Source organism: Netta rufina (assembly GCF_964035555.1).
Source record: "Netta rufina genome assembly, chromosome: 13".
Lineage (NCBI taxonomy): Eukaryota > Metazoa > Chordata > Aves > Anseriformes > Anatidae > Netta > Netta rufina.
Genome location: NC_140136.1, coordinates 14,146,829 through 14,172,875, shown reverse-complemented (window position 1 = coordinate 14,172,875; position 26,047 = coordinate 14,146,829). Strand labels below are relative to the sequence as shown.

The 26,047-nt window shown below is 39.3% G+C and overlaps 1 protein-coding gene across 1 annotated transcript in view; it reads right to left on the bottom strand.

Annotated features, from left to right (window-relative positions):
- Positions 1-20,760: 20,760 nt before the first annotated feature.
- The window catches only part of ESRP2 (epithelial splicing regulatory protein 2), a gene marked incomplete at both ends in the record, with an annotated part of 40,808 nt that continues 35,521 nt past the window's right edge, over positions 20,761-26,047 (bottom strand). Inside the window, one exon of the mRNA XM_084294904.1 lies at positions 20,761-20,850. Within this exon, the coding sequence (XP_084151030.1) occupies positions 20,761-20,850 (90 nt within the window). The remainder of the gene's footprint in view (positions 20,851-26,047) is intronic.

Sequence of the window (26,047 nt, the reverse complement as noted above, 5' to 3'; positions counted from 1 at the left end):
ACCTTTTTTTTTTTTTTTTTTTTGGCTGACTTAGGTTTATTTAGTCCTGACCCTTTAATACATTGCAGAAAGCATTAAACCTTCCATAAACAAACACTTTGAACATCTCTCAGAAACCCAACTGTATATATATGGCAATCATAAAACACAAACATCGAATGACCAAACTCTGGGTAGACAAATAAGCAAAGAGCATAAAAAAAATCGTAGAGTTGCCATTTGTTTTTCACAAGGCCGTGTTTTGGTGCAAGACCATTAATTACCCAGTCCAATCTTTTAAAAAGTTGTTTTAGTAACAGCTGGAAAAACACATATAGATCTTTCTCAGATCTGTTATTTGAAGCCCAAGGCTTCAGCCCTTACAGATTTATTTCAAAAGCCATTCTTGCCATTGCCTTACAGAAAGATTCGTTGTGACAGAGCAGATCAAAAAGGCAAGTATATTGGTGATAACCATTTCTGCATGCAGCAGCTGCATTATCCAGGTAAAAGGGAATCAATGACAAGATACAAAGTACATCTTTTTGATTTCTTCCAGACCCAACAGCATGGAGCATGCCTGAAGATTGGACAGACTGATCTGATTCTCTAGATAATAGGGTGGGGGGCATGGGGCTTTAGGGCCTCAAAAAGGTACAGGCAAGACAGTCTGAAAAATCAAGAGTGATTCTGGTCAGAGTGGTCCTTGCCCCTTGCATGAAGATGTTCAATGCCAACAGATAACTTTCTGGCCGTACTTCCTAATAAAAGTAATTGACAATGTGTATTTGTACCCTAGATGCCGTTTGCTGTGGGATGGTGGGTGTCTGTCCCCCCCACCCCCAATGATCAGACCGGAGTTTTGTTCCATTATCAATGCAGTTCCATCCTCCCACCCATTCAAACTCCTTCCTAACCTCACCTCTTACAGAAGAAAAAAGTTACTGCCAGCTTGTGCTTTTTGATCAACGTGTCAACATTTTCAAAGAAAAGTGATAGACTACAGTCTTCTGCATCTAAAGGGGACTCGGACATTCAAGAAAATATTGTTTGGGCACACAGTGCTGGATAATCAGTGGTATCACCTGAAATAAGCAGGGGGGAACGGGAGCAATATACTTTTAGAAGTTCTTGTGTCAGTGGAATGAGAAGTGAGCGAGTGGTGACTTGGAAAGTTCCTCCACATTCTGGCTCTTGTGCAAGCAGCGAGAGTGAAGCTACCATGGCACTGGCATCAACATCACCATCTACTTTGAGGATTTAATCTGGTATTGAGCATTCTTCAGGACAAGACATGAAGGGTGAGGGTACCCTTCCTAAATTTAATATAGCTTCATACAAAACACGATTGATTCTCTCTACCAAGCTGGCAGCCATACTGCAAGAAACATACAAAATTACAGCTGTTATTCCAGTTTTCTTACATGTATCAAAAGTTTTTCCTCACTGCAATAAAGGGATCTGTTTGTAAATATTTCATGAGCTCCTCGGTGGTTTTGCCAGCCAAGTTTCTCTCACAATGTGTTGGAAAAAGACAAGACAGACTTCTAGAAGTATGCCACTTTTCAAGTAGGAAATTCTGTGAGTATGACGTAAGAAGAGATTTTTCCAGTCTTTTGACATTTGAACAAGTGCCTTCAAAGCTGCTGCACAGCCTGCTCCAGAGCCCTAGTTTTCTATGATTTCATGAATTACGTTTTCATATTAAGGTCTGACATTTTAAAAATCATAATTAAGGTGCAACTATTTACAAATCTGAAACAATTTCAGTTCATGTCATTTTTGCAGATTGGCATTAATTCAACATGTACTCAGCATACTTTATGTCAGCGTCTGAGTGCTCAGGTTGCTTACCCTGTGGCGTTCGCAGGGCTGTGGTCACAGTAGCTGGATGAGGAGTGCAAGTCATCAACCCAATAGGACAAATAAGGCAATTCTGAAACTGAATTAAGTGCTACTATGGGATTATTTTTTCTAAGGATATGAGGGGAGAAAGAAGTTATGCCAAGAAAGTCATCATTGCCATCTGACCTCACCAGTGACAGGAGTTATAATGGAAAAGTTGCACAAACAATGAAGGAAACAAGCAATCCAACACTGGCCAAGTACTGGGCTGAATGACATCGTGGTTTGCAGGCAGAGGGAGAGACATACATTTTGTGGCTGTCAGCAGAGTTTCACTGAGTCTAAAATGCTGATTGACTGAGACGAAACCCTGTGGCACTAATCCAGCTGCTGAAATGAGACTGGGGATCAATGAGGTTTCCTTTGCTAGAAAGGAGAACACATACACCACCCCCACCCCCTAAAAAGAAAAAAAAAAGAGAGGGAGGGGTGGGATTTTGTTTACCGAACACGTCTGTTTCCAATTGCAGACTTCCACTGCTACAGAAGGTTAATCTCAACTCCTGCTTTATAGCAGAGGACAGAAAAACCTCTCACAAAGGTCTCAGCAATTCTTTTTAGATAGCACATACGCTGTATAAAACAGCCCTTAGATAAGCAAGAGTTAAACATACCACTGGCCAAGCAGGGCAAGTTCTAATGTTTGTTGTTCTTTTTCTGTGCCATTTTTGCCCTTTCTCCTGGATCCCAGTGCAGGGACCATGCCTTCCTTGCTACATGTCACTTGCACATGCATTACACTATGCTCAAGATTTTTTCCAGCAATCCGTGAACCCTTAGCAGTTCCAACAACATTCAGGCTGGATGGATAAAATGGAATCCTATGAATTGTAACAAAAAATCCATTTGGTTGGAGGGACCCAGTCTAAATACAGTACAATAGCAGGTGACATTAAATATTTAAACAGTGACTAAGTCTTTCATAAACAAAGTAGTGAAAATGAAAAAGGCCATTACACTTGTATCTTTCCACTCTGTAAGGTAGTTTTTAAGCAGCATTGTGTTTCTTTCATCCCAAATCCACTTGAGTAGCTGATGCAGCACAGAAGGCCGTTTTGCAGGCAGTAAAGACCTGCTGCAGATGGGCCCAAGGAAGCAGACCAGAACTGGATATTGTGCATGAAGAAAATGCTCAGGGATGATGTTAAAAAAAAAAAAAAAAAATCACACTGTTGAGATGCTTTTTGAGCTGTTCTCAAGCTCCATATTAATTTAAAATAACCAAGCAAATCTTTGGTGTTGCTGCCACTTGGATGGATACAGTCTAGTTTTCCATTGTCAGCAGCATGCTGACTTAGGATTTTTTGTTTGGTTTTGCCTTTATTTCAAAAAAACACAGATGGGGATGAAGGGATGGTATAATGTTTAATCAACTTAGAGATCTCACCTTTACACCTGCTGTTCTAATTCCCTACAAGAAAAGTCAGGGGTAAGAAAAAAGTTTATGAACAATTAGCCAACTTCTTTTTTTCTTACAAGGAATTTTCAGCAGCCCTTTTGCCTGGCAAATGAGGTGTGAGTCCTCACGAAGCACATGCCCAAGTTATACTTCACGAGCTTTCTGAAGACACAGACATTGGGCACAAAGCAAAAAATTTACAGCACGCACTAATTTTAGCTTCCTGTTTGCACCCAAGAGGTATATCTAGGATCACATGCAGTGTGAATGATTTCCCTCCTGTGTATTTTGAGTCACTTTATTTGCAATATGACCCCCCACAAGATGACCATAAGCAAGCAGCAATAGAAGATGAAATCACGTGTAGAGAGGTCACCAGGGGAAACAGCCTTGGCCTGCCTGCACTGAATCAAGCAGAACTGATCAGGAGCTTCGCAACTTCTTTAGTGCCTTCTGCCGGTAAAGCCATTGCTGCTGCTACTTCTGGTAAACCTTAACTAAGGACCAGACTGCCTTGCACCTTTTCCTGAAAAAACCCACAGTGGTAGGAAATAACCTCTCCCAGAAGATGAACTGACAGATCTCCAGCTGAAAGCAAGCAATGTCTGAATTTCTGGTGCCACTGGTAACACAGCAGTCACTCACATACACTTAGTTACAGGGCTGAGCAGGACAGAAAAAACAGTTTAGTGGAGTTTGCTTTTAAAAAGAGAAACGTTAGGAAGCTACAAATAGGAAAAGGTTGGCAACGTGCTACCGCTGAGTGGTAGCAAGTGTCTGGTCTCTCTCAAGAGGCAGTAATAAGCTGTATGACTGCAGCGTGCTGTTTTCTCTGCAGACAGACACAGAATACTGCCTCAGTGAAAGTGCTCTGCAGCAAGCAGCATTATCCATCAAAGAGAGGAGAGAATTAGATAAAAAACCTAGCAGTCTAGTAAAAGAACTGATGCTGAAGACATGGCAACATTTTACATACATGTAAAAGGGAAAGAGCCTTTATTTTAACTAACAGGATGGCCAAACTCTCTCCTACTCAAGAAGAGGGTGTGGAAGCAGGGGGACAGCCAGAGAGATTAAACTGATATAAACTCTCTAGAAGACTTGAGAGAGAATATTGGCTGTAAAAGATAAGGATACCCCACCAAAAAGGAGAAAAACAAAGGCTAAGTCCTTAAGTAGCTCTTCTCAGATGGGGAAAGAGCCAAGACGCTTAATGCACAAATTGAGAGCTTTCTCCCCTAGCGTAAATGCAACTAGACTAAACATGGGGGTTGGTTTGTTAGTTATTTCTACACCTATGACTTTTTAAAGAAAGCAAACTGCTTACTCTGAGCATACAATACAGTTAAACACTGTATTCACAATCTAAATCACACTTAACTCTGGCTAGATAAAGTAATCTGGATAACAGCAAGGCATCCCTTGTCCTAACATGCGGTGGATCTATGAACTGGGACTTCAGCAAGTGGCCTGGTTCCCCAGTACTTCACCCACTTACTTAACAGTAACAAAGTGCGTTCCCATTCAAGCAGCACTGCCCAAAGAAGAGTTGACAGCACAAGGGCCATAGGCACAAAAATAACTTCCAGTAACTACTGGCCACACTGGAGGCTCTGTGCTGGGAGCATATTGAACCCCATAGCTCACAGGATACAGAACATCACAGAGTTGAATAAGCTTTAGTAAAATGAACAAAGAGGTCTTAGGATTTGCTAATTTTTCAGTATCACTGTAACTTAGCTTGCTTTAAAAAACACTTTGCATTATCAGTTATTTCAAATACATGCAGAAAATGCATGTAAGTCACCAAGGAGACAACCACCACTAAGGTAGATTGCAGCAAGTGTTTAATAGTAACCACAGGAAGTCAAGAGATTAAGAAATATAATTTCTTCTAGCTGAAATACCAATGAGTCTCAGGTAGGTGCTACATAATTACCTGAGTTTGTGCAGACCACTAAGGTAAATGCATTCTTAAGTAGCATCAAGCAATCACCATTTGAACTCCATCAAGTTATTTTCCACTGCGTCCCACTGAGATAGCATAAAATCTCTTAAGTACCGATCCCCAGTTCCAAGAACTTGATATTTGGTTGACAGTTCAGGTCATATATTTAAAGCATTTTGGAGCCTTATCAGTCATGACGAACACCTTTTACAGTCTCAGTAGTTGTCAGCATACCGCATATCGATCACAAGCTGTTTCATCATAAACCTTTCCCGTAACTCAAACTTCTAAACCACTCACCATTTTATCAAGGGTGTCCCTCCCCATCCTAGATAGATTCACCATTTAAAGTCAGTCTAAAACTAGAGGAAATTTAAGGTACTAATGAAAGGATAATCACTTCTCATGCCACGTAGTGAATTCATACCAGATTCCCCTCAGGAGACGAAGAAAAGGACCAGTGACATGCAGATCCTCCCAGTTAGGAACCCTAACCCAGGAGCCATCATTAGACAGGTTAGGATGAGGCACTGGCCACAAGTCCCCAGCCCTCCCTGTACTCACAAGGGAAGTAAGCTGCTAAGCAGCAAATGTGTGAGGATGACTAAACTGGGGGCAGGATAGGGCTGTTCAAGTACTTCTGTTATCTGCAGCATAAATCTACAATGGCAGTAATGTCTGCAGTTAGAGCTGTTTGTGTTATCTCACTCCATTCTGTTGCTGTTATTTCATGTTTACAGTCATCTTCTTCAGATCTTTTTGTTTTGTTTTTTTTTTTTGCTGTTACCAAAAGATACTCAGGTTCATCTAATGCCTTATTTATATCCCACCAGCAAATTCACTGAAGTAACAGATGGTGGTTGATGAACCCTAGACATTTTTAACATGTGCTTCTCGTGTTGGTTTCATTAATTTAAAACCAATCAATAATTTATATATAAACAATTAATTCAATGTTCCTGCTGCTGTCCCTGCAACAGTACAGAACCATCCGAACCACACGAAAGGACTGCCTCAAACACGGGGCCTGCTAAATAACTTCTCAGAAAGTCCTCAGTCTTGCCCTGCCAGAAGAGGTCCTACCAGAAAGGCCGCATTGCACAACTGGCTGTTTGCACAGAAAAAAGCACACAACTAGAGGAAAGACCACATGAAGGTGCATTTATGAAAGACAACATTAAATCTTTCAGAATGGATTCCTGGCATCCCAAGATATACCACAAAACAGGTCTCACAAAAAAAGAAAAAAAATAAACTAAGTAAGCCCAAAGGAACCTCAACAGCATCTTAGTATAGAATTTTGCATGGAGAAACCTCCCTTTTTAAGAAAGGAGACAAAAGGGGCTGGACTTGGAGGCACAACCAGGTACAACCGGTGATTAAGTGATGACTTTCAACAAGAGAAGCCATTCTGAAAGGAAAAAAAAAATAAACTTGTCCTTCAGGAATAGGGTTTCCTGCTTTCATAGGGTTAAGAGGAAATCCTTGTTTGCTCAGTGTTGGGAACATTTAAATTATTTTCTCTAAAAAGTCTGCATAATTAAGGCTGGCCTCGGTTGGCCTTCCAGCAACTACTGTAGCCACTCTGCTGGTTTCACACAGCTGGAGCAATGTTTACAAGAGCTGAAGAGCTGAGCTCTTCTCAGAACATGGTGGGTGGGCTGGGAACAGTGGGCACAAAGCGTGCTCACACTGCACAGCAGCAAACTGTGTACTCACCAACATCAACACCCCACTCTCTGCTCAGAGCTGGTAAGAAATACTTAAAAGCCAAACCACGCACCTCAGTTTGTCAGGCATCCCTTGATACTTCCTATAAATATCTTCCCATCAGCATGTCCTCCCAGAAATGCCCATTAAATTACTCTTACTGCAGTGCAGAAAGGATTATTTATAAAGCTCCACATTAGCAATCCTTTAGTGAATGCTACAACAAGATAAATGTAAAGGCACTTTTTGAAAGGGAGGAATGTTTTCCCATCATGAAATATTATCAAGAGAACATTATCTTCAATACTTTAATACATTTGAGTCAAAAGGCTACATGTGTGGTTTGACTATTTGGTCTGAAATGGACTGCATTTACTGTATTCATGTAGAAAACATTTTTTAAGAGTTATTTCTTTGTGCCTGTAAACGAAAGTCAGTTTATGCAGGGGGAAAAATTCAAGAAATTGAGAAAAATCACAGGTTACCGATCTTATTCAGTGTTGAGATACTGTGTGAATAAACTCTTGATGTGCATGTAAACAAAGGTAACTCTAAGCTAAATGTTAATGTGATGCTTCAAACACACCAGACTGCTGAAGTGAGAACTAGATGAGCTCCTTTTACAAATGAAGCTCAGATGTGGGGAATATCAGAGGAAACCAGGGCCATGATGTCTCTCTTGCTTTGGGCTGAAAGCTGGCCCAGACTGCTTGCGCAATCCCTTCCGAGAAAGGTTCAAGAAAATCACGCAGCAGATAACCTGATATAAAACTGCTTGCTGTGCAGAGGTTACCAAGCATCCACCGCACAGAAGTGGGACGTATTCTAAAGAGGGAATATACAAAGAACAGGTCAGAGAAACACGAGACCCTTAGATCTGAAACATAGTCTAGGCTGTGCCACAAGGAAGTTTTGCAAACACAATTTGAGGAGCTACTCATGAGCATCAAAGGTAGAACAAAAGCTTTCCCTTTGCACTGATTGTATTATATTACCCTTGGTATAAACTGCCACTTCCATTTTCTTTTCCAAACAAACAAACCCCCACCATCTTTACTCCTTTTAGCACTGAAAAGCTACACCAGTGAGAGGGAGTAGTTTGGTCTGTCATCCAAATCACTCATGTCAACTACTTGCAAACCTTACCACTGGTGAGGAAGAAGAGAGGTCAAGTTCCAGATCCTAAGATTTCATTTATAATTTGTGAAAAACACCTTGTCGTAAACATATCAGACTTGAAGTGATTTAAGGGCAGCAGCCATGAAACTTTATATAAATTTCTATAGGATATCAGCAGAACCCATTTAAGAGAGAAGAGGGGATAACTGGTATTCTAACTGCACCTTCCAGCAAAGCAGATTCTCATACTGGTTACCCTTCCACGTAGCACAGCTACTCACTCACAACAACAACTAAACAACATGCATCTGAAAAGCACTATTTGTTACTTATATCACAAAATTACTGAAAAGCTGATCTCTTTGGTATCAATGCTCACCAGTTGATTTGGGGCACTAAGGATGGAGTGTTTCTAATAAAAACACTGAAAAACACCCCATGGTTTATTGTGCGTAAAAAATAAAAATGAATGATAAACCACAGAGTCTTATTTTTCCTGGGTACACTGAACAATAGAGAAAAACATTCAAGTGTGTGGGGGGAGGGCAGTGGTTTTGAGCATTCAGGAAAAAATGCAAGTCCTTTTACACAAAGAGTTCATAGAGTTTGATTTTTAGTGGTATAGTCTGTTAAACTGCAGTCAAGTTTGTCCTGTGTGCTTCACACAGTTGATACCTATACCTAATATGATGCTGAATATTTCTGAAATCAGTAACAATAGGTAGGAACAAGAAGAATTTCTGAAAAGACATGCTGTGCTTGCTAAATAGAATTCAAAACTTACTTGTTAATTGTAGTAGCATTTCTAAGGAATTTCCAACTCCAATGCCAGCATTAGAAATTCAAGGGTGCTTAAGGGTGTCTTGTTTTGTGTTTTTTTTTTTGGTGTTTTTTTTTTTTTTTTTTTTTTTTAAACCAACTCCGTAATTATACCTCAAGCGAAACTATGTGCTTTTACAGTGACATCAGTACAAATATTAAATGCTCCCTCTTACTAGATAAACATTGTCTGACAGGGATGAAAGCCGAGGTGCTGGCACAAGCAAAGTGATTCCTTGGCCCTTTCTTCAGATCCCAAATCCAGTTTCCTATCCTGTATCTAAAGGCTAAACCTTCTTTTATGCTCAATAACATACATGCAACCAACAAACTGTAATTGTACTCAGCAACCTATTTTATAGTCTGTTGTGACTGCAGGTCATGAGACCAGCAACACGAGCAGTATGGCCGCTGTCCTGTAACTGCCTCCCTGTCTGTCCAGCTTTTTGACATAATCAGTGCTGCTAAGGCCCGGAGCTAGCAGTTCCAGAGCTACCTGTCTCAAAGCTACATTAGTTACACCTATCACCTATCAACTGCTTTGATGAATTTGTCTCCTCACCTTCCTGCTCCATTTCTGGCCTGTCCGGAATTATCCCAAGAACAGCCTCTTAGCAGTAATGCACTTTGCCTCCACCTCAGCCCATCCTACCCAGAGTATCGTCTAACACCACCGACTGCCTCTTCAGCATATTTCCAACCTGCTTTTCCTGTTCAAAACAGGTCAGGAAATCATACCACCTTCTCAATCCTTAGCAGAATGATATTAATCTCTATACCACTAGCCAAACTGGTCTAGTCATTGCAAACCTTCTGAAAGCCACAAGAGCCAAAACTGAACTTCCCCTGTAGCTGAAAGGTCTTGAGGTCCACTTCAGTTGCAAGCCAGCATTCTTGTTTCTCAAACTTGCTACATTTAAGAAAGAACAATTAGATCCTCTCCTGGTGCAATGAACAGAGTAGGAAAAAACCCTCTAACTTGCTTCTACTGTATTCTGAATTTCCCTTTGTTAGCAAACTGACTATGGGATTACACGAGCAGCATCTAGGCCCATAGCACTGTGATATAGCTTTCTTCTCCAAACCAGCCTCAAAACTGTCCCCATAATATGAAAATTCAGAAACCCTTATTTTCCAGGGTTTCCTTACTTTCCCAGTAAGATCAGGTTAATGCTCTAAGGAAAACATCACCATGCTGTAATCTCTCAGTTGCCAATATCTTTTAACTGAACAAAAAGAGATTAAACTTAAAGATAAGCAGAAGTTGCATTTCACTGAACACCTGGAAGCTGCCATCACTGCAAGACTTCTCCTACTTACAAGTGAGAGAAATAGACTATTATTCACAGGAGCATAAACAGGCATAATTCTACCTTTTTACTGCTTGTTCAGGACATGTCTGCTTACATCCTGCAGGTCATCATTTAACCTCCTCTCCAGACTGCATCACCAGTACAATGTACTTGACTTGGTGAGTCATTTTAAAAGGATTTAAGAGGTAAATAACACACATAATTAATAAGATTGATAATAAGATTTAAGATGTAAATACCATGCATAGAACATGCAGCATTGTAAGTGATCATGCAACTTTATCCTCATCAAGCATAGATTATTCCACTCTAAGTAAAAACTGAGCAAAATCGTCAAGGCCATTTTAATGCTTTTGCTAGAATTAATATTAGATGTAATGTGTGGATTTTCACAGTAAAATTTTGATTGCTGAAGGACTGCATTGCATCAAACAGAAGAGAGACACACTTAATCCAACAGGAATAAGGCCCATGCTCTCAGAGCACATTTAAAGATCTCCGTGGGTTAAGCTGTAGCAACAATTGGTACACTTGAGCTGAGGCTGAGTCTGTCCTGCCCTGCCAAGAGACAGGAAGCACCTTCTGCAGCCTGCCTCTTGCTTCTGTTCAGTTACACCACACCTTTACTTTCCTCCCCACAGCTGGTCTTTGTGTTTATCTGCCCTCCACACTGAAGGCAGTGCACACCTGGGCCTAGGAAGACACATCCCTAACAGTGACATAGTACAAAAACTTTAGGAACAGCTCTTCCTCTTCCTGACACGCATGCTAGTGCTAGATTTCAATGCATCAAAGTCAAATTTTAATGCTACTCCGTGACATGGAAATAGTTTTCCTTCATTTTACCCTTGGATACTTTTAAATGTTTTTCAATTAAAAGCATCCAGACTAAAGGTTCTGAAGCTTTCTGCACATAAAGACACAGTCCAAAAGCTACAGTTGCAAGTATCCTAAATTACTTTAAAAGGGAATATACACTTATAAGTGACTCATGGCAATAGCAAATTGGCTTCACTCACTCCCAGCAAGCAGAAAATTAAGTATTGATAACAGATGATCATTAAAGCAAACAAACATACAGCAACAAAACTTTCAAAAGTTACACCACTTTAACAGTTGAGGCAGAAGGCAGGGACAAATAGAAGAAATTGATATAAACTGGAGTAACTGCACATTAAGCAGGTCTATTATAAAAGATGCTCTCCCAAAATAAAAACAATGCAACATGTTGTTGTTGCCATTCCTTCTTACTGCAAAATTATCATAAAAAAAAAAAAATATATATATATATATTGTAAAAGCAGTAAAATGACCTGCTGAACATCCCCAGGCTTTGGACACAAGGTGAGTTGCATTCTCCTAAGTCTAAATTTGTGTTATAGTGGTATAGACTCAACCCAGCTAAGTTGTCTCTAAATTCTGTTACTAACAATTCCTTTGTATTTTCTGCTGAATCAACATTCTTAGTTCACAATCAGAAATTTGAGTAAAGTACATACTAATTATATTTACAGAGGGGCTTGGGGAAGGTGACACAGAACTGGACACCTCAACACTTTAAAACTAGAATTTCTAAATGACAAAGATTATGGCTTTCTATGCTTTCACTTAAAAACACACCTGGCAAATGAGTTTACTGTAGTTTTCTTAAAAATTAAACACAAGGAGTGGGAAGTTTATAAAGAACCAAGAGCTAATGTTTTCTTTCTAGTTCTATTGCTATATTCACAACTGAAAAGCGTTTAAAATACCGCATTTATTCTGAAGCTCTGCAGGAAACAATCTTTCCATCATGACAAGGATATTCCTAAATACATGGAGTGTTTCAAAACAACAAAAAAGAGTCTATAAAGACAACTCAGGTGTTAAAAGGTTAAGGGATGTGGGAAAGGGTGTTTGCCTTTTTTATTTTTTATTTTTAGCAGAACTATTGTTATACAACTGCCCTTTCTCCCCCCCTTCCCCATGATTCCTGTTTTCACAAAATTCTCTCTTGAACAAGTGAGGCAGTCCCAAAGTGCTGGAGCAAGGATATCCAACACTAAAACCCCTTCTGATGTTTATGAACCCTATTTCTACACTATGTACACACTGCACTGAGTGATTACTGTGCACAAAGTCGTCTACAAAGACAATTTCTGAAGACTGTCAGTTCATGGTGCTCAACCAAAGGAAACAACTGGAGATGTATTTGCACATTTCAAAGCAGCTCTAACAAATACCAATAAACAAACCATTGTAGGCAGAAAGCATTTAAATTTGAAGATCATGGATAAAATAATAATAATTTTAAAAGTTAACTGCTTTTTTTTTTTTTTTTTTTTTGAGAGGTTTTAAGACACTAAATTATTTAACAATATTTGCACGCCTCTTCTACTGCAGTTGCTAACATCGAAGCTCTCAGTCCCGAAGTATTTGTATTTCGTTTGCTATTTGCAACGCCTGGTCGAAAGGGGACATCTACTGGTAGCAAGGATTAGTGCAGGCATGAAACACCAAACTGCCAGTTTAATAAAATTACAGTACCAACCTAGAATCCACTGACGCACTTGAGAAATCTAGAAGCTTCTGCTACTATCACTTACGTAAAGGCCTTTAAAAACTGTCAAAGACACAGACAACATTAAAGACAAATTATAACTACAATTTATTAGTGTTTGTAGAAAAGACGGCATTTTAATTAAACTGTATTTTTTATGATTAGCAGAAACAAATAGCTTTTTTTTTTTTGACTCATATAGATAAAATGAAATATGATCGCAATAATATACACCAATGTAAGAAACAGCAATTGACTGGGTTATTCAAAACAAGCCTAGATGAACCTGTCATCACTTTTACCTGAATAGTTACATTGTCCACCTGGATATCCATCCAAATAATACAGTGGTCATCACATAATTCTATAGGAAGAAGAAAATTATGCTCCTGTTTCATTTTAGTTTTGCTTTTTTTCTTTCTTTTTTTATATGGTTTAGTGGGGACTGTTAGCGTTAGGTCAGAGGTTGGACTTGATGATCTTGAGGTCTCTTCCAACCTAGAAATTCTGTGATTCTGTGAATATATGTATCTATATGACAAGTAAATCTAAATAGCTAAAGTTTTAGATTGGCCTCAGACAAACCTTGGCACACATGAGGAGAGATTTTTGCTTTATACTATTTCAAGCCAACTTTAGATGCAATCATTTTTTACATGACACTAAGTGTGAGCCTCAAAACCTATCAGCATGGACTCGGGCAAATATATGTCTATACAAAACATTATTCAACTAGTTAAACCATAACACTTGAAACTTATTTCAATGGACCAAGGAGATACAGATGGACCAAAGAAGATACAAATACTATTTCAAAAGTCAAGAAGGTTTTTTTCTTAAAAATATATAAATAAAAAATCAGGAATTGATAATCACTGGCAAAAGTTTGTTGAAAATATTTTACTTCACATAAACAAGCAAAACTTATCAACCTGTCTAGGGTGAGAGTTAGCTCTGCTGATGAAGCAATTCTAACACTAAACACCTGATCCAGAAACGCAGCTGTAACCATTAGAACAGGGAACAAGATGCTTTTGCAAGCTTTTAAGTCTCATCTCACCCCAATCTCAAGTAACAAAAATAAACTACCTTATTTTAGAACCGGGGAGAAACACAACATGAGATAAACAACACAGAAATAATTCCTAGGTAAAATTATCAATGTCAAGAGAACAGGAAGAGGAATGCACCAGGGATCATCTCAAAGCCAGCACCATCAGAAGCATTAAATCAAGAAACAAATAAATACAAACAATGTGAATTCCGTACTTCAATCATATAATAATTTTTGAGAAACACTTCTTGTGGCTGAACACAGAGGGTAAGGACTCTTTCTCAAAGAAGTTCTTTCCCAAGCTTCTCGTCTTTCTCTTTGGTGAAACAATTTACATTTAACATTTTCTGTACTTATTTTTCTTATTACAACAGTAATCCACTTCAGAAGTCCTCCAAAACAGAGCAGGTCTAAAAATTCAATTGCAAGAAATAAACACACGCATCAAATAGAAGAAAACAGATTTAGGCCTTACCCTAAGTTCCTGGCCTTCTCCAGCGATGTAGGCCCCCATTTGAAGGCATGATGAAGGTGCTTGGGGATCAAGTCTGAGAAGATTAATACCTTTTTCATACAGTCCTGACACTACTTCTGGTGCATGTTGCTTCCAGAAGCACAGCCAAACTGTGAGCTCACCTCAGCTTCTAGCAGTTACCTGCTGTACTTGAGGTCTCCAGCACCCAAATTACACGACCCCTCCCTCCCCTTCCACAGGTGAGGCACATAAACCCTCAGGGACAGCCTGCTGGGTGGCATCCACCAGGCCAGGAAGGGAGGCCTTAGTCACACGGGGTTTTATTCCTAAACGTGTCACAAGAACACTTCAAATGACAGAGGCAAACATTCAGTCTTGTTGGGCATACGGCAGGAGGAGGCACACGACGACCACCAGACGGGGACACAACTGATGGAGGCTGACATGGCTGAGGAAGGCTCCCCACACTCTCCCACCACTCCTCTGCCTCCCCCAGCCCTACAGTCAACCCCTCCGGAAAAAAAAAAATCATTCTTCATTAATTTCATTTCGGTGGCCGCCGAGAAGGAGCCGGGCACAGTGGGGCGCCACAAGGGCCTGAGGGGACCAACGATCCCAGGGCCCGCCCTGAGGGGACAGCGGAGGGAGCACGGCTGGGGAAGCCCCCAGCAAGGCCCCGAGCACAGCAGTGCTGGCCCTGAGGGGTGAAGGAGCCTGAGGCCACAGGGGGGAACCAAAGTTTGTTAGCATCTTTATAATAAACGCTGGATAAAGATACGTTTTACTCAAATGCACCATTGTTAATTCCTTCGTTGCTTTCTGCTACACGACTAACAAGGCTCAGAATAACTCCAGAGTGGGGCTGGTGTCAGGCCCCTCATGAGGGTGGCTGTGCTGGCAGTGCCCTGGCATTCGGTGTAGCTTATAAAAGTGAAAAATGTATAGAATATTTTCCTAAATTTATACGACTCCAAGCCCCCATGTTGTGTTTTATGCATACACACAGCCACAAAGCATGAAACAGCTGAGTTCAATTTTGGTAACCTGTTTCCAGCATCTCCTTCTAACCAGGGATTAGAACAACAGCATTAACTAAGCCTCCTGTTTTTCTTATTTTTAATAATTTTTATTTTAAAAAAGCTCAATACAGCCTTTAGGGCTGTAACCTCTGTTCAGGTAAGCACAGGACTGCAGACTTCCAAATCTTGCAGCCTGCCAAGGAAGGAAGAAAGCATGTATAAACAACAGTAGAAGAAGCTATAAAAAATTAAAAAAAAAAAAATAAAAATAAATAAGTGACATTTTTAAGTAGATTAAGCATCGTTTTAGCTAACAGACAAGCACAAGTCCTAGACAGGCTGGCTGGTATAAGAAAAATAAGACTTTTCAACTCAACACAAAGCTACAAGCAAGCTATCATCAACTGGATGGTGGCAGAACATAACAGTGTAAAAAATGGCCTGGTAGGTCCCTCTGTATTGCTCAAAATAGGGATTCCCAAAATTTTTAGGAGGGAGAACTGAGAACTATTCTCCACAAAGGCACAAAGACTGCACCATTATAATTAACATTCTCCTGTCTAGTGTGCAGGATACTTTAACAGTAATATTTTTGTAGACTTAAGACAAATCTTGGAAACAGATTAATGCATTCCCACTTTAAAATACCAAGGTAAAATATCTTCATAGTCCCAGGCAACTGCAGTAACACTTCAAGCAGGAGATTTTAGTGATGAAGTGGCATCTGACATGGGATGGTTCTTACCAGAAACAAACCCAATTATATTAGTCAGATATCCCCATTCATTTTTGCTACAGAAAGGTTATCTGGCTCTGACATAACAGAAATGTAGCATTTTGGGTTCTGCAGAGAAGAGAGAATGACCCATTTAGTCAATGAAATTTTGAAGTGAACACAATTTCAAGTTCAATACTCATTTTTCTCTGGCACCAGAATGAGAGCGCTAAGCATATAACAGTTGCATTGCACTGCCTGAGAAGTGTTCCACTGCAAGGGAAATATTTATCATGTACATTTCAGGCTTGCCAGAACATACAAAAAAAGAAAAACCATACCATCTCACAAGACATATGTGCCCATCTAAGTCTATGGGGAAGAAAAAAATAGGTAAAACTTACTTAGCAGAAAGTGATTGCCCATGAAATTGCATTAAAACAAAGTATAAGTTGCTCTCAAAAACCAATACACATCGTAAGCATCTCTTTTATTTGTTGTAATATAAAGAAGCATACATCATTCAGTTCTTTTAAGTACAACTCAAATTGTACACTAACAAAAAAGATCAATCCAGACATCCATGAACATGTCACAACAGGATTCATTACATTTTGCTCTGCTGGTATTGCACTTGGAATAGTTTTGAAGTAAGGCACAGTAAAAACAAAGTCATTTAGTGCTTCTACAGCAGATGTCTTTTTTTTAAACACATGCTACATGACGTAAAAGTACTTCTAGCTTATGTATATACACACGGAAAAAGAAAGAAGCATGCACTAGAGGATTTAGATTTCAACATATCTTGTTGTTTCATAATATACAAATAAAGTAGTTTAAAGATGTAAACAAATTGCATGCACATAAACTAGAGCAAAATCTTTAATACAGTATCTGAAAGCTATTATGCTTAAATAAAAAAATATAACTTATTAGTACTCCGGTTTATGTGCCATTTTTGTCCTGTAGAGATTAAAAATTTGGGTTGGGGTCAGGGAGTTATGGTTGGGAAGAGAGCATTTTGCTGGTTTTGCCTTTGTTTTTATTTTTTTGCTGTACACATTGGCAGCAGTACACTGGTAGGAAAGACAAATATGGCTTTTGCAAAACATATAATGAAAACATGAGAAATCACAATTGCATTTGGGGTCCAGTATCCTGGTATTTTCCAGTCCAGAACAACAACAACAACAAAAAACAATTGGATCTATGCTTTGAATTGGGAATGCTACACATTCCAAAAGCCCTCTCTAAAGACTTTTAAACTCTACAAAAACCAGACACTTTGCCAAGTGTAAACTCCTAAAAACTAAACAAAGAAGAATCTGAATGACTTGAGCTTCGCTTTCCACTTCAAATGCTACTAAACAGGCAATAGGTTTCTCCCATGGCTGTGATAGCAGAAGTGCTATTAGATTGTCTTCAGAATTAACTAGATGCCAAGAGGGGGGTTGCCTATTTTCAAACAAGTACATTAGAGATTAAGTAAATTAACTGCATAATTTTTCTTTTCACTTTATCTTTGGCATACAATACGCCATTTTTCTAATTAAATACAGGACATGTACCACTCTACATTCCAACATATCATGCTGAAAAGGCACATTTGCTGCTGCGTGGGTGGCAAGGGAAGACTCCTTATTTTGTAAAGGGCACGGTGTTCAGTGCGACATTCTTTCCCATCCCTCAGAGAGTGTTTGGTTAGACCAGGTACAGTTCTACACAGTGGCCTCCCAGAAGCTGTCCGTTTTTCTCAGCCACTGCTTTCTTAGCTAGATCCAGGCTTGGAAAAGTCACCAGTGCCTCTCCGCTGGGCTGGCCACTAAAGTTGTAAAGCACGAGGATGGAATCTGTGTGGAGCTGCAAGGGTACAAGAAGACAAAAGGAAATAAACTATTAAGGCCGAAGATGACACCTAGAAATGCAGTTTTTAAACGCTGTGCACCAGGTTCACTCCGCTCCTGTGTTTGTGGAAAGAGATTCTGTATGCAAGAACAGTAAAGAAGATGGACCAAAGATCAACAGAATCAGCAGCTCTTATTCTGCTGGAACAAAATGATGTAGACAATTCCATGCAGAGATTTTGCTAGACAAGTAACTGAGTTTAGAGGTTGACCAGAAAGAACTTAGTTGTCAATAAAGGGTAAATTGAGCAAGAAAGACCAGGCATTCAGTGAATAATTCTTGTACTATGGGGACTACCGGCAAGTGACAAAGGCTATGAACGCATGCAGATACTCGCATGCAAAGTTAAAAAAAAAAAAAAAAAAATGGATAGAGATGTATTAGAGTTTTGTGTTGGGAGGATTAGCTGAACTTAAAACACAGATATAAAGAGCAAGAAAGATTGCTCAGTGAAAGTCTAAGCACTACACCAGGTCTTACTGAATCAAAGAAATGTTTATTATAATTTCAAGGATGATAAGAAAGACAAGATAGAAAATTAGATTATTTAGTCATTGGAATTGTGGAGTGCATTTGCCCTCCTAAATTCTTAAAAGACAGTTTCAAAATACTGAGTTTAAAGCAGATGTGTCTGTATTCCCTATGGTACCCCAGCCATTTCTTACAACACACTGGAAGTCCTTCCAGGCTAAGTTTAGAAGTGCCATTTGTACGTTGGATAGAAATGAATCTGCGTGTAATTTCAAAATCAAAAGGTTGGAGGATCAAAAAAGCTCAGCATACAAGATTAGTACCAGACAAAACAAAATCTGTGCTGGAAAACCAACAATTTTATGAGTAGCAGCCTGATTCAAGTTAAGTTCATGTGACATATGTCCTCATGAGTTTATGAAGATCTAAAATATTTAAGATTTTTAAAATAGAATTTGTGCATGCCTAGTATACCACAATACTAGACTTCTCAGTTATTATCAGTAGTAGTTTCTGATCAGCTTTGCATTCAAACGTACAAAAATAAAGCAATACTTGCCAGAGCTTCACCCACCCAAACACTTAGCATGCAGTAGAGGTATTCTTAAGATATAAGCATCAGTACACTTCAGAAACTAAAAGAATGTATAGACGTTTAGCACTGGCTTCACACAGAATTAAAGTTAATCAAGAAATAGCATGCAGAAAGAAATTCATAGACAAATAAATACATCATGTCTGAAGCCCAGTTCAGGTTTAGAAATAAATTTAGTTTATTTCAGAAAAACGCTGTGCTCAAAGAGAAAGTTGTACACAGTTCGGTTTGGGCCACAATCTGAGCAAAAAGACAGCCTGCTCTAAAATAGCTCTTTAATATTAATCTTTATAATATCAGTCATGAGTTAAGTTCAATATTGAAGTTCAAAGTTGAAAACACATACGAAGCACAGTCAGCCTGTTGAGCACATACAACCGCTTTAAAAAGTAGTTTAAAAAGCAGCATTAGTATAACACTAGCGCCAGGACCCAAAAATTAATTTTATTTTAGTAAATTAGAGTTGTATAGAAAGTTAACAGAGAAGACCACATATTCCAGAAGCAACATAGGCATTAAACAAAAAAAAAAACCTTCATGTTCTTTAATACCTACGTAACAGCTTTACATTCTGATTTACATTGAGAGAAACATGATTTCTTTATGTACCTATATTAAAAAAATATATTCAAATCTGTACAAATACTTTTTTTTTCCTGAATGGTTTGCTAGTAGAAGAGTGGTATCTATAATGCTACTTTGGACTGCACAGAATTGAGCTACTCCATGAATTACTTTCTAGCCAAAGCCTGTTTCCAACTAATACATCGTAGAACCCTGTAGCTGAACTGGATTTCCAGATAATCTGAGTAAAACAAGAGAGACAAACAGATTGTCCAATGCCACATAAATGCAAAAATGCTCAGAATATTGCCAGGTATTATTCTGTGCATCACCAGGCCATGCAGCCTCTACTCTGTATTCTCCTTAGTAGATCTAATAGTGGCATGAGAACCCAACTAATTTGAAAACAACTGAGTGGATGGTGATTTTGTGCAAGTTGTCTATGCTATCTATGAAGATACTGCTGTTAACATGTATTATTTAGTTATCTTCTTATTTTTTTTTATTTTTTGAAAAAAAGTTTCAGTACAAAAAAATGGTAAAAAACACAGTAATTAATCAGTAGCATTTTGAATGGAATACAATAGTATCTGGAAGTGATGAACTCCCCCTAGGTCACAATGATATGCCTTTAAGAAGTATATGGTAGTGCTATCAGCAATTTTAGTTTGTTGTATTAGAAAGCCACTATACTAAAGAAGCCTCTCCTAAAAAAGAAAGTATGTAGTTCACTTTTTATTAGTGAGATCAAGAAACAGAAAAAAATAACCTCTACACAGCTATACAGTATAGAAAAGAAAGCCAGAAGTCTGTTGTTTGTTTTGTGCACACATTTTGTAGCTGTAGCAAGAAAAACGCATCTTCCACTGACATGTTAAAAGTAAAATACTGAACTGAAAGCTTCACATGAAAATAAACACTAATCAGCTCTTCTGGAAGTCTAGCACACCATCTGAGCAAAACCAGACAATCACACTACCTCCACCACCACTATCCCAACAACTACAGATCACAATTGACCTATTTGCTTAGGTTAGTTGATTTTTTAATAGGACAAAAGCAGAAAGATTAAAGCAAGGATCCCAATGCAAGCTAAGAAGGGGGGGAAAAAAAAAAAAAAACAAACACCAAGAAAGCTCTGCATCAACAAGCCCTTCTTTCCCTTCCCATTCACCACTGGAGATCCAGTTTCTGCCAGTTGCATCTTACCTTCTTCGGAAGTTACAAAGAGTTACAAACAGACCCACTCTTTCGGTGCTTGTAACACACTCCTTGCTTGATCGCTCAGCTGAATAAGGCCATTGTAGTCATCGGGTGCATACTACAGTACAAGTGTGATATATGATAAATCAACAAGAGAAGGAACAGTTCTGGTACAGCAAGCCACACAGACCATCATTTGCAACCAAAATTAAGAGCATCAGCTACAACAACTGGCAGGAGACAGTGAGTTTGACAGACACCATTTTTAAGCAAGATGAATAAAATACATCAACTGAATTGGTTGTAGGAATAGATTTACAGTAAAGGCACATGGGGAATATTCTGAACTGTGTATTTGAGCAGCTCCTATTTAAGGAGGGAAACAGTTTAGACCATGAAGTATTCCTTTTTTTTTTTTTTTGTTATACTTATGACTCTTTAGTATCAGCTAACAAAACTCTTAAGTTTGCATGATCTTGCTTCCAGTAATGACTCATTGGGACAGCTGACCATCTTCCAGCATGCACACTGAAGTGGGGGATTAGAAGAAGTGTACAGATCTCATTCAGATTTTTTTTTTTTTTTTGCAGTCATGGAAATAAACTGCATCTTCTCTAGCATAGAGTGATATGCATTTCAGCTGCATACAATACTTGCACTATAACTATACTGGTAGAGTCTATAAAGAAAAACAATGTCCCAGCATGAATGCACTTGAAATATTTTTTAAAAGCATTTATACTAATATAGCTTATTTCCATACTGAATAGAAAAAGGAATAAACTATACCGTATAACTGCATCATGACAGGTTTGTGGGAGAATATTTCAAATAAAAACAGTGACTGTACAGTACAGTTGCACCAATGAAACAAGACAAAACCCTCCTCTCACTTGTGGGTTAGATCTAACAAAAATTTGAGACCCTGCATCTGAACAGTAATCATGTATACTATTGGAGGGCCTATTACAAATATGAAATCTACAGTCAGAAAATAGATTGTGAGGAATACAAAACACTGTTTTTTATCTATATCTTATTGCTCCAAAATGACATATCCCAGAAAGGGACTGAGCATATTCACACATGCTACAAACACATGCTACTGCAACAGTTCCTGTAATCCAGAAGACAAAAAGTCTAGTATGACTCAAGCTCTAGAATATCCTTTCAGTTCTCCCATCTCCCTAAAATGGCTGTTTTGCATTAACATTTTAGAGGATTGTACATTGTATGCTTCTGGCATACAATGTACACATACTATGCTGGCTTCTTTGATATTCCTATAGTACAAAGAAGTCTCCTGCCAGCTTGGGGAAAAATTATATCATATTTGGGTGTACAGGACACATTGTATCCATCCAAAGTGAAGTTGAAAAGGAGATAAAAAAAGAAAAACCACAACAAAACCACCATCACAGTACACACCTTCCACAGAGAAGCAACCAAGAGCCCAGAGAACATTAAAGAAAAGAACCTCCCAGAATTTTTACTACTGGATTCTAGCCACCTTCACATCTAGACCCATGCCATTAAGTAAAAGACAAATATAAGAAGTATTTTCTAGATAACCTCTGCCAGGGCAACCAGACCGTGCAAATATTAGATTTATCAGTTCCCAGACCTGCCCTTGAAACAAGTCTACAAAATGTAAGTTTACTCTTTGGAAGGAATGTCTCAAGATAGTACATACTTTAGATTATCAATAGATGTACAGTATGTAAAGGTCTATAGTCTCTAGTAAGGGAGAGTGTTCAAACACATAAGCAATGAGGAAAACATGAAAGTGGGAAAATTACCCTGCACAGAAATGTCAAAGTTGTCGGACCTTAGGCCTAGGCCTAAAAAAGAAACAGAAAAAGGAATAATAATAATAAAAACTAGAAGTCAGTTCCAATCACAAGAAAAAAAAAAAAAAAAGTAAGAGACAAAATGTAATTAAAACAGAAGTTGCAGGATAGTAAAGTCTTCAGACTTACGGATTACAAAGAGTAGTACTGTAGACCAAGATAGGAAATAAAAGTGGGGGAATTCTTATTCCTTGTGAATGAAATAGGAACTACCCTACCTTGCCTGAGGAAATACACCAACATGAATACTTCCAGTTCTGTCTGCTTTTTATAAATCCATAGAAACAAAACAAAATCAAATGACCCAGGATAAACAGTATAAAGTCAAGGGTGATTCTACAATCCCATTGCTCAGAACGGAGATACTGTTCTGGTGGTGGGCTCAATTGTTTCCATTTAGATATGAAAAACGCCACCTAGTGATTTAACCCCCTATATGACCAGTTACAAGTTCACCGAGCTAGATTCTGTCTGTTTCTGGTATAAAAGTTGCTGAGACCTGAGACAACACACAGCTTCATACTGTACTTCGAAGTTCCACCCTTAACAGACGAGTAACTGGTAAGAAGTTACCATCCACTGCAGTAGTTCCCCCTTTAATTTAAATTCAAATAAAATTAAAAGCAGACCTCCCTGTTCCTACCTCCACTACCCTCATCATCACCTTATTCCCATCTTCCTTGCTTCTCTGAGCTGAAACACAGCCTCTTTCCTCAGACCTGCTGATTTCTCACCTCCCCTCCTGAGTTCACAGCTCTTGGAGGGCTGGACTAGATGATCCAAAGAGGTCCTTTTGAGCCTGAAAGATTCTGTGATTCAGAAGCTCTTACTCATACATCTGTTTATTGTCTTTGTCAGTGACAAGGACAGCGGGACTGAGTGCACCCTCAGCAAGTTTGTCAGTGACACCGAGCTGTGTGTTGCCATCGACACAGCAGAGGGAAGGGTTCCCACCCTGACCTCAGAGTTGTGCCTGTGTGAAACCTCATGAAGCTCAACAAGGCCAAGTCCTGCACCCGGGTTAGGGCAGTCCCAAGCATAAATACAGGGTGGGCAGAGAATGGATTGAGAGCAGCCCTGAGGAGAAGCACCTGGGGGTGTTGGTTGATGAGAAGCTCAACATGAGCCAGCAAAGTGTGCTTGCAGCCCAGAAAGCCACCCGTACTCTGGGCTATACCAACAGCAGTGTGGCCAGCAGGGTGAGGGAGGGGATTGTCCCCCTCTGCTCTGCTCTTGTGAGTCCTCACCGGGAGCCCTGCTATCAGCTCTGGGGCCCCCAGCACCAGGACAGGGACCTATTAGAGTGAATCCAGAGGAAGCCACAGAGATGATCAAAGGGCCGGGGCGCCCCTCCTACAAGGACAGATTGAGGGAGTTAGGGTTGTTCAGCCTGGAGAAGAGTATGCCCTGGGGAGACCTTACAGAAGCCTGTACCTAAAGGAGATCTACAGGAAAGCTGGGGAGGGACTGTCAGTGAGTGCAGTGACAGGACTAGGGGAAATGGCTTGAAACTAGAAGAGGGTAGATTTAGATCAGATATTAGAAAAATTCTTTAAGGGTGGTGAGGCACTGGCTGCCCAGAGAAGCTGTGGATGCCCCATCCCTGGAGGTGTTCAGGGCCAGGCTGGATGGGGCTTTGGGCAGCCTGGGCTGGTGGGAGGTGTCCCTGCCCATGGCAGGGGGTTGGAACTGGATGGGCTTTAAGGTCCCTTCCAACCCAAATTGTTCTGTGATTCTATGTCAAATGCAGTGTTAAATCTAGTAGTCTGCTGGAATGATACAGTAGCAAAACTAAGTTTTTAAGCCATTACTTTTATCTATGAAATACATGTCTACCAAATTTTTCTTCATCATACCCTATTAAACTGGATATTCTCAAATGTTCACAGAAGATGAACAGGAGTGACCTATTTCCTAGAATTACTTAAGGAGAACGCAGAAACAAATTGAGACAAATAGAAGAAAATTTTCTTTCCTTCCCCCCCCCCCCCCCTTTTTTTTTTTTTTTTTGCTTAGTCTAGTAAGGAAGAATACACGGAATACCACTGTTAAATAAAATGATCCATTACAAAGGTCAACTTCAGATGCTAAGGACATCAACACTGAGTTACCAGAATGTGCCCTGGTGCTATACTGACCCCTTTCAGTGGTTTTTAGAGATGTGAGCCAAGATAAAGAAAGATGAAAGCTACATATGGAAGCCAGGTGTGGGAAACTAACCTAGGAGAAAGAAACAGAACAGAACCTTTGTAAGCAGTTACCAAATAAGGTCCTGGGGTCAATAATTAATTCTACAGCAAGATGCCAGAAGGAATATGCATACATAACGACCAAAAAAAATGCAGCAGACTAGGAGAGATGCTGCTGAATAGCAAAGACTGTTTCCCCATTTCCTACATTTTTCCCTTGTCAGCTCCCCTGTGGCAGTAGTGACTTTCATAGCTTAAGACATACAGTGACAAGACCATTATTGACAGACATACAGTGTCACAGCTAAAGCAAAATAATCTTTCCTGAAGGACATGGCGCTTCTTCATAGAGCCAGTGATTTACTTTACAAATGTAAAATATTAAAGTCTTCACTTGGAGGGTGGTAAGGCACTAGAACAAGTTGCCCAGAGAAGTTGTAAATGCCCTAATCCTGGAGGTGTTCAAGACCAGGTTGGATGGGGTCCTGGGCAACCTGATCTAGTGGGCGGCATCCCTTACCATGGCAGGAGGGTTGGAAACAGATGATCCTTAAGGTCCCTTCCAACCCAAGCCATTCTCTGATTCTTTATCTACCCTTCTAGGTATTAACATTTGAAATGGCAGAGAGTTTTCAACTCATGTATATTAAATACCACCATTATTTTAATATTAAATAGTATATATTACAACAGACTAAAATTATACTAAATGACAGATGTATATTAAAAAACACTAACTCCTCTTTTCCTAGAGATGACCAACCAATACTTCCAGTATGGTAGCACCTCCCAGAAAGACTATCTGCTATACTTTCTGTAGTGCAAAGCTTTTTCAGATAAGAACCAAGGATACATTGGCTAACAAAGAAGTAGAATACTACACTTTCTCCTTGCATACACTTTTTTAGCCCAGCCATTTTTCCAAGGCTTTGGAAAAAAATCTAGAAAAAAAAAATCTAGATACAGTAAGTCTGGAACATAAAGAATCCAATCTGATGGCTAGGTGTTTGCAACCTTTGGCAAAAGAGTTGGCAGAAATAGCAAGAAATACCAGGCAGAAGGTATAACTGTTAAATTGCTAGTCCCATTCTCACAGATGCCTTCTCCATACAGACAGTATTTCCAGATGGAAGACTTTTAGGAACAAAGTAAAACAAGTAACACTCTATCTTCCAGCTGCATGGGAGTAAACATAACACATCTGTGTTGTCAGCTGACTTAAAGAATTCCCACTTACTATTATTTTATCACATCCTCTTTCTTTTCCCTTCCCTAG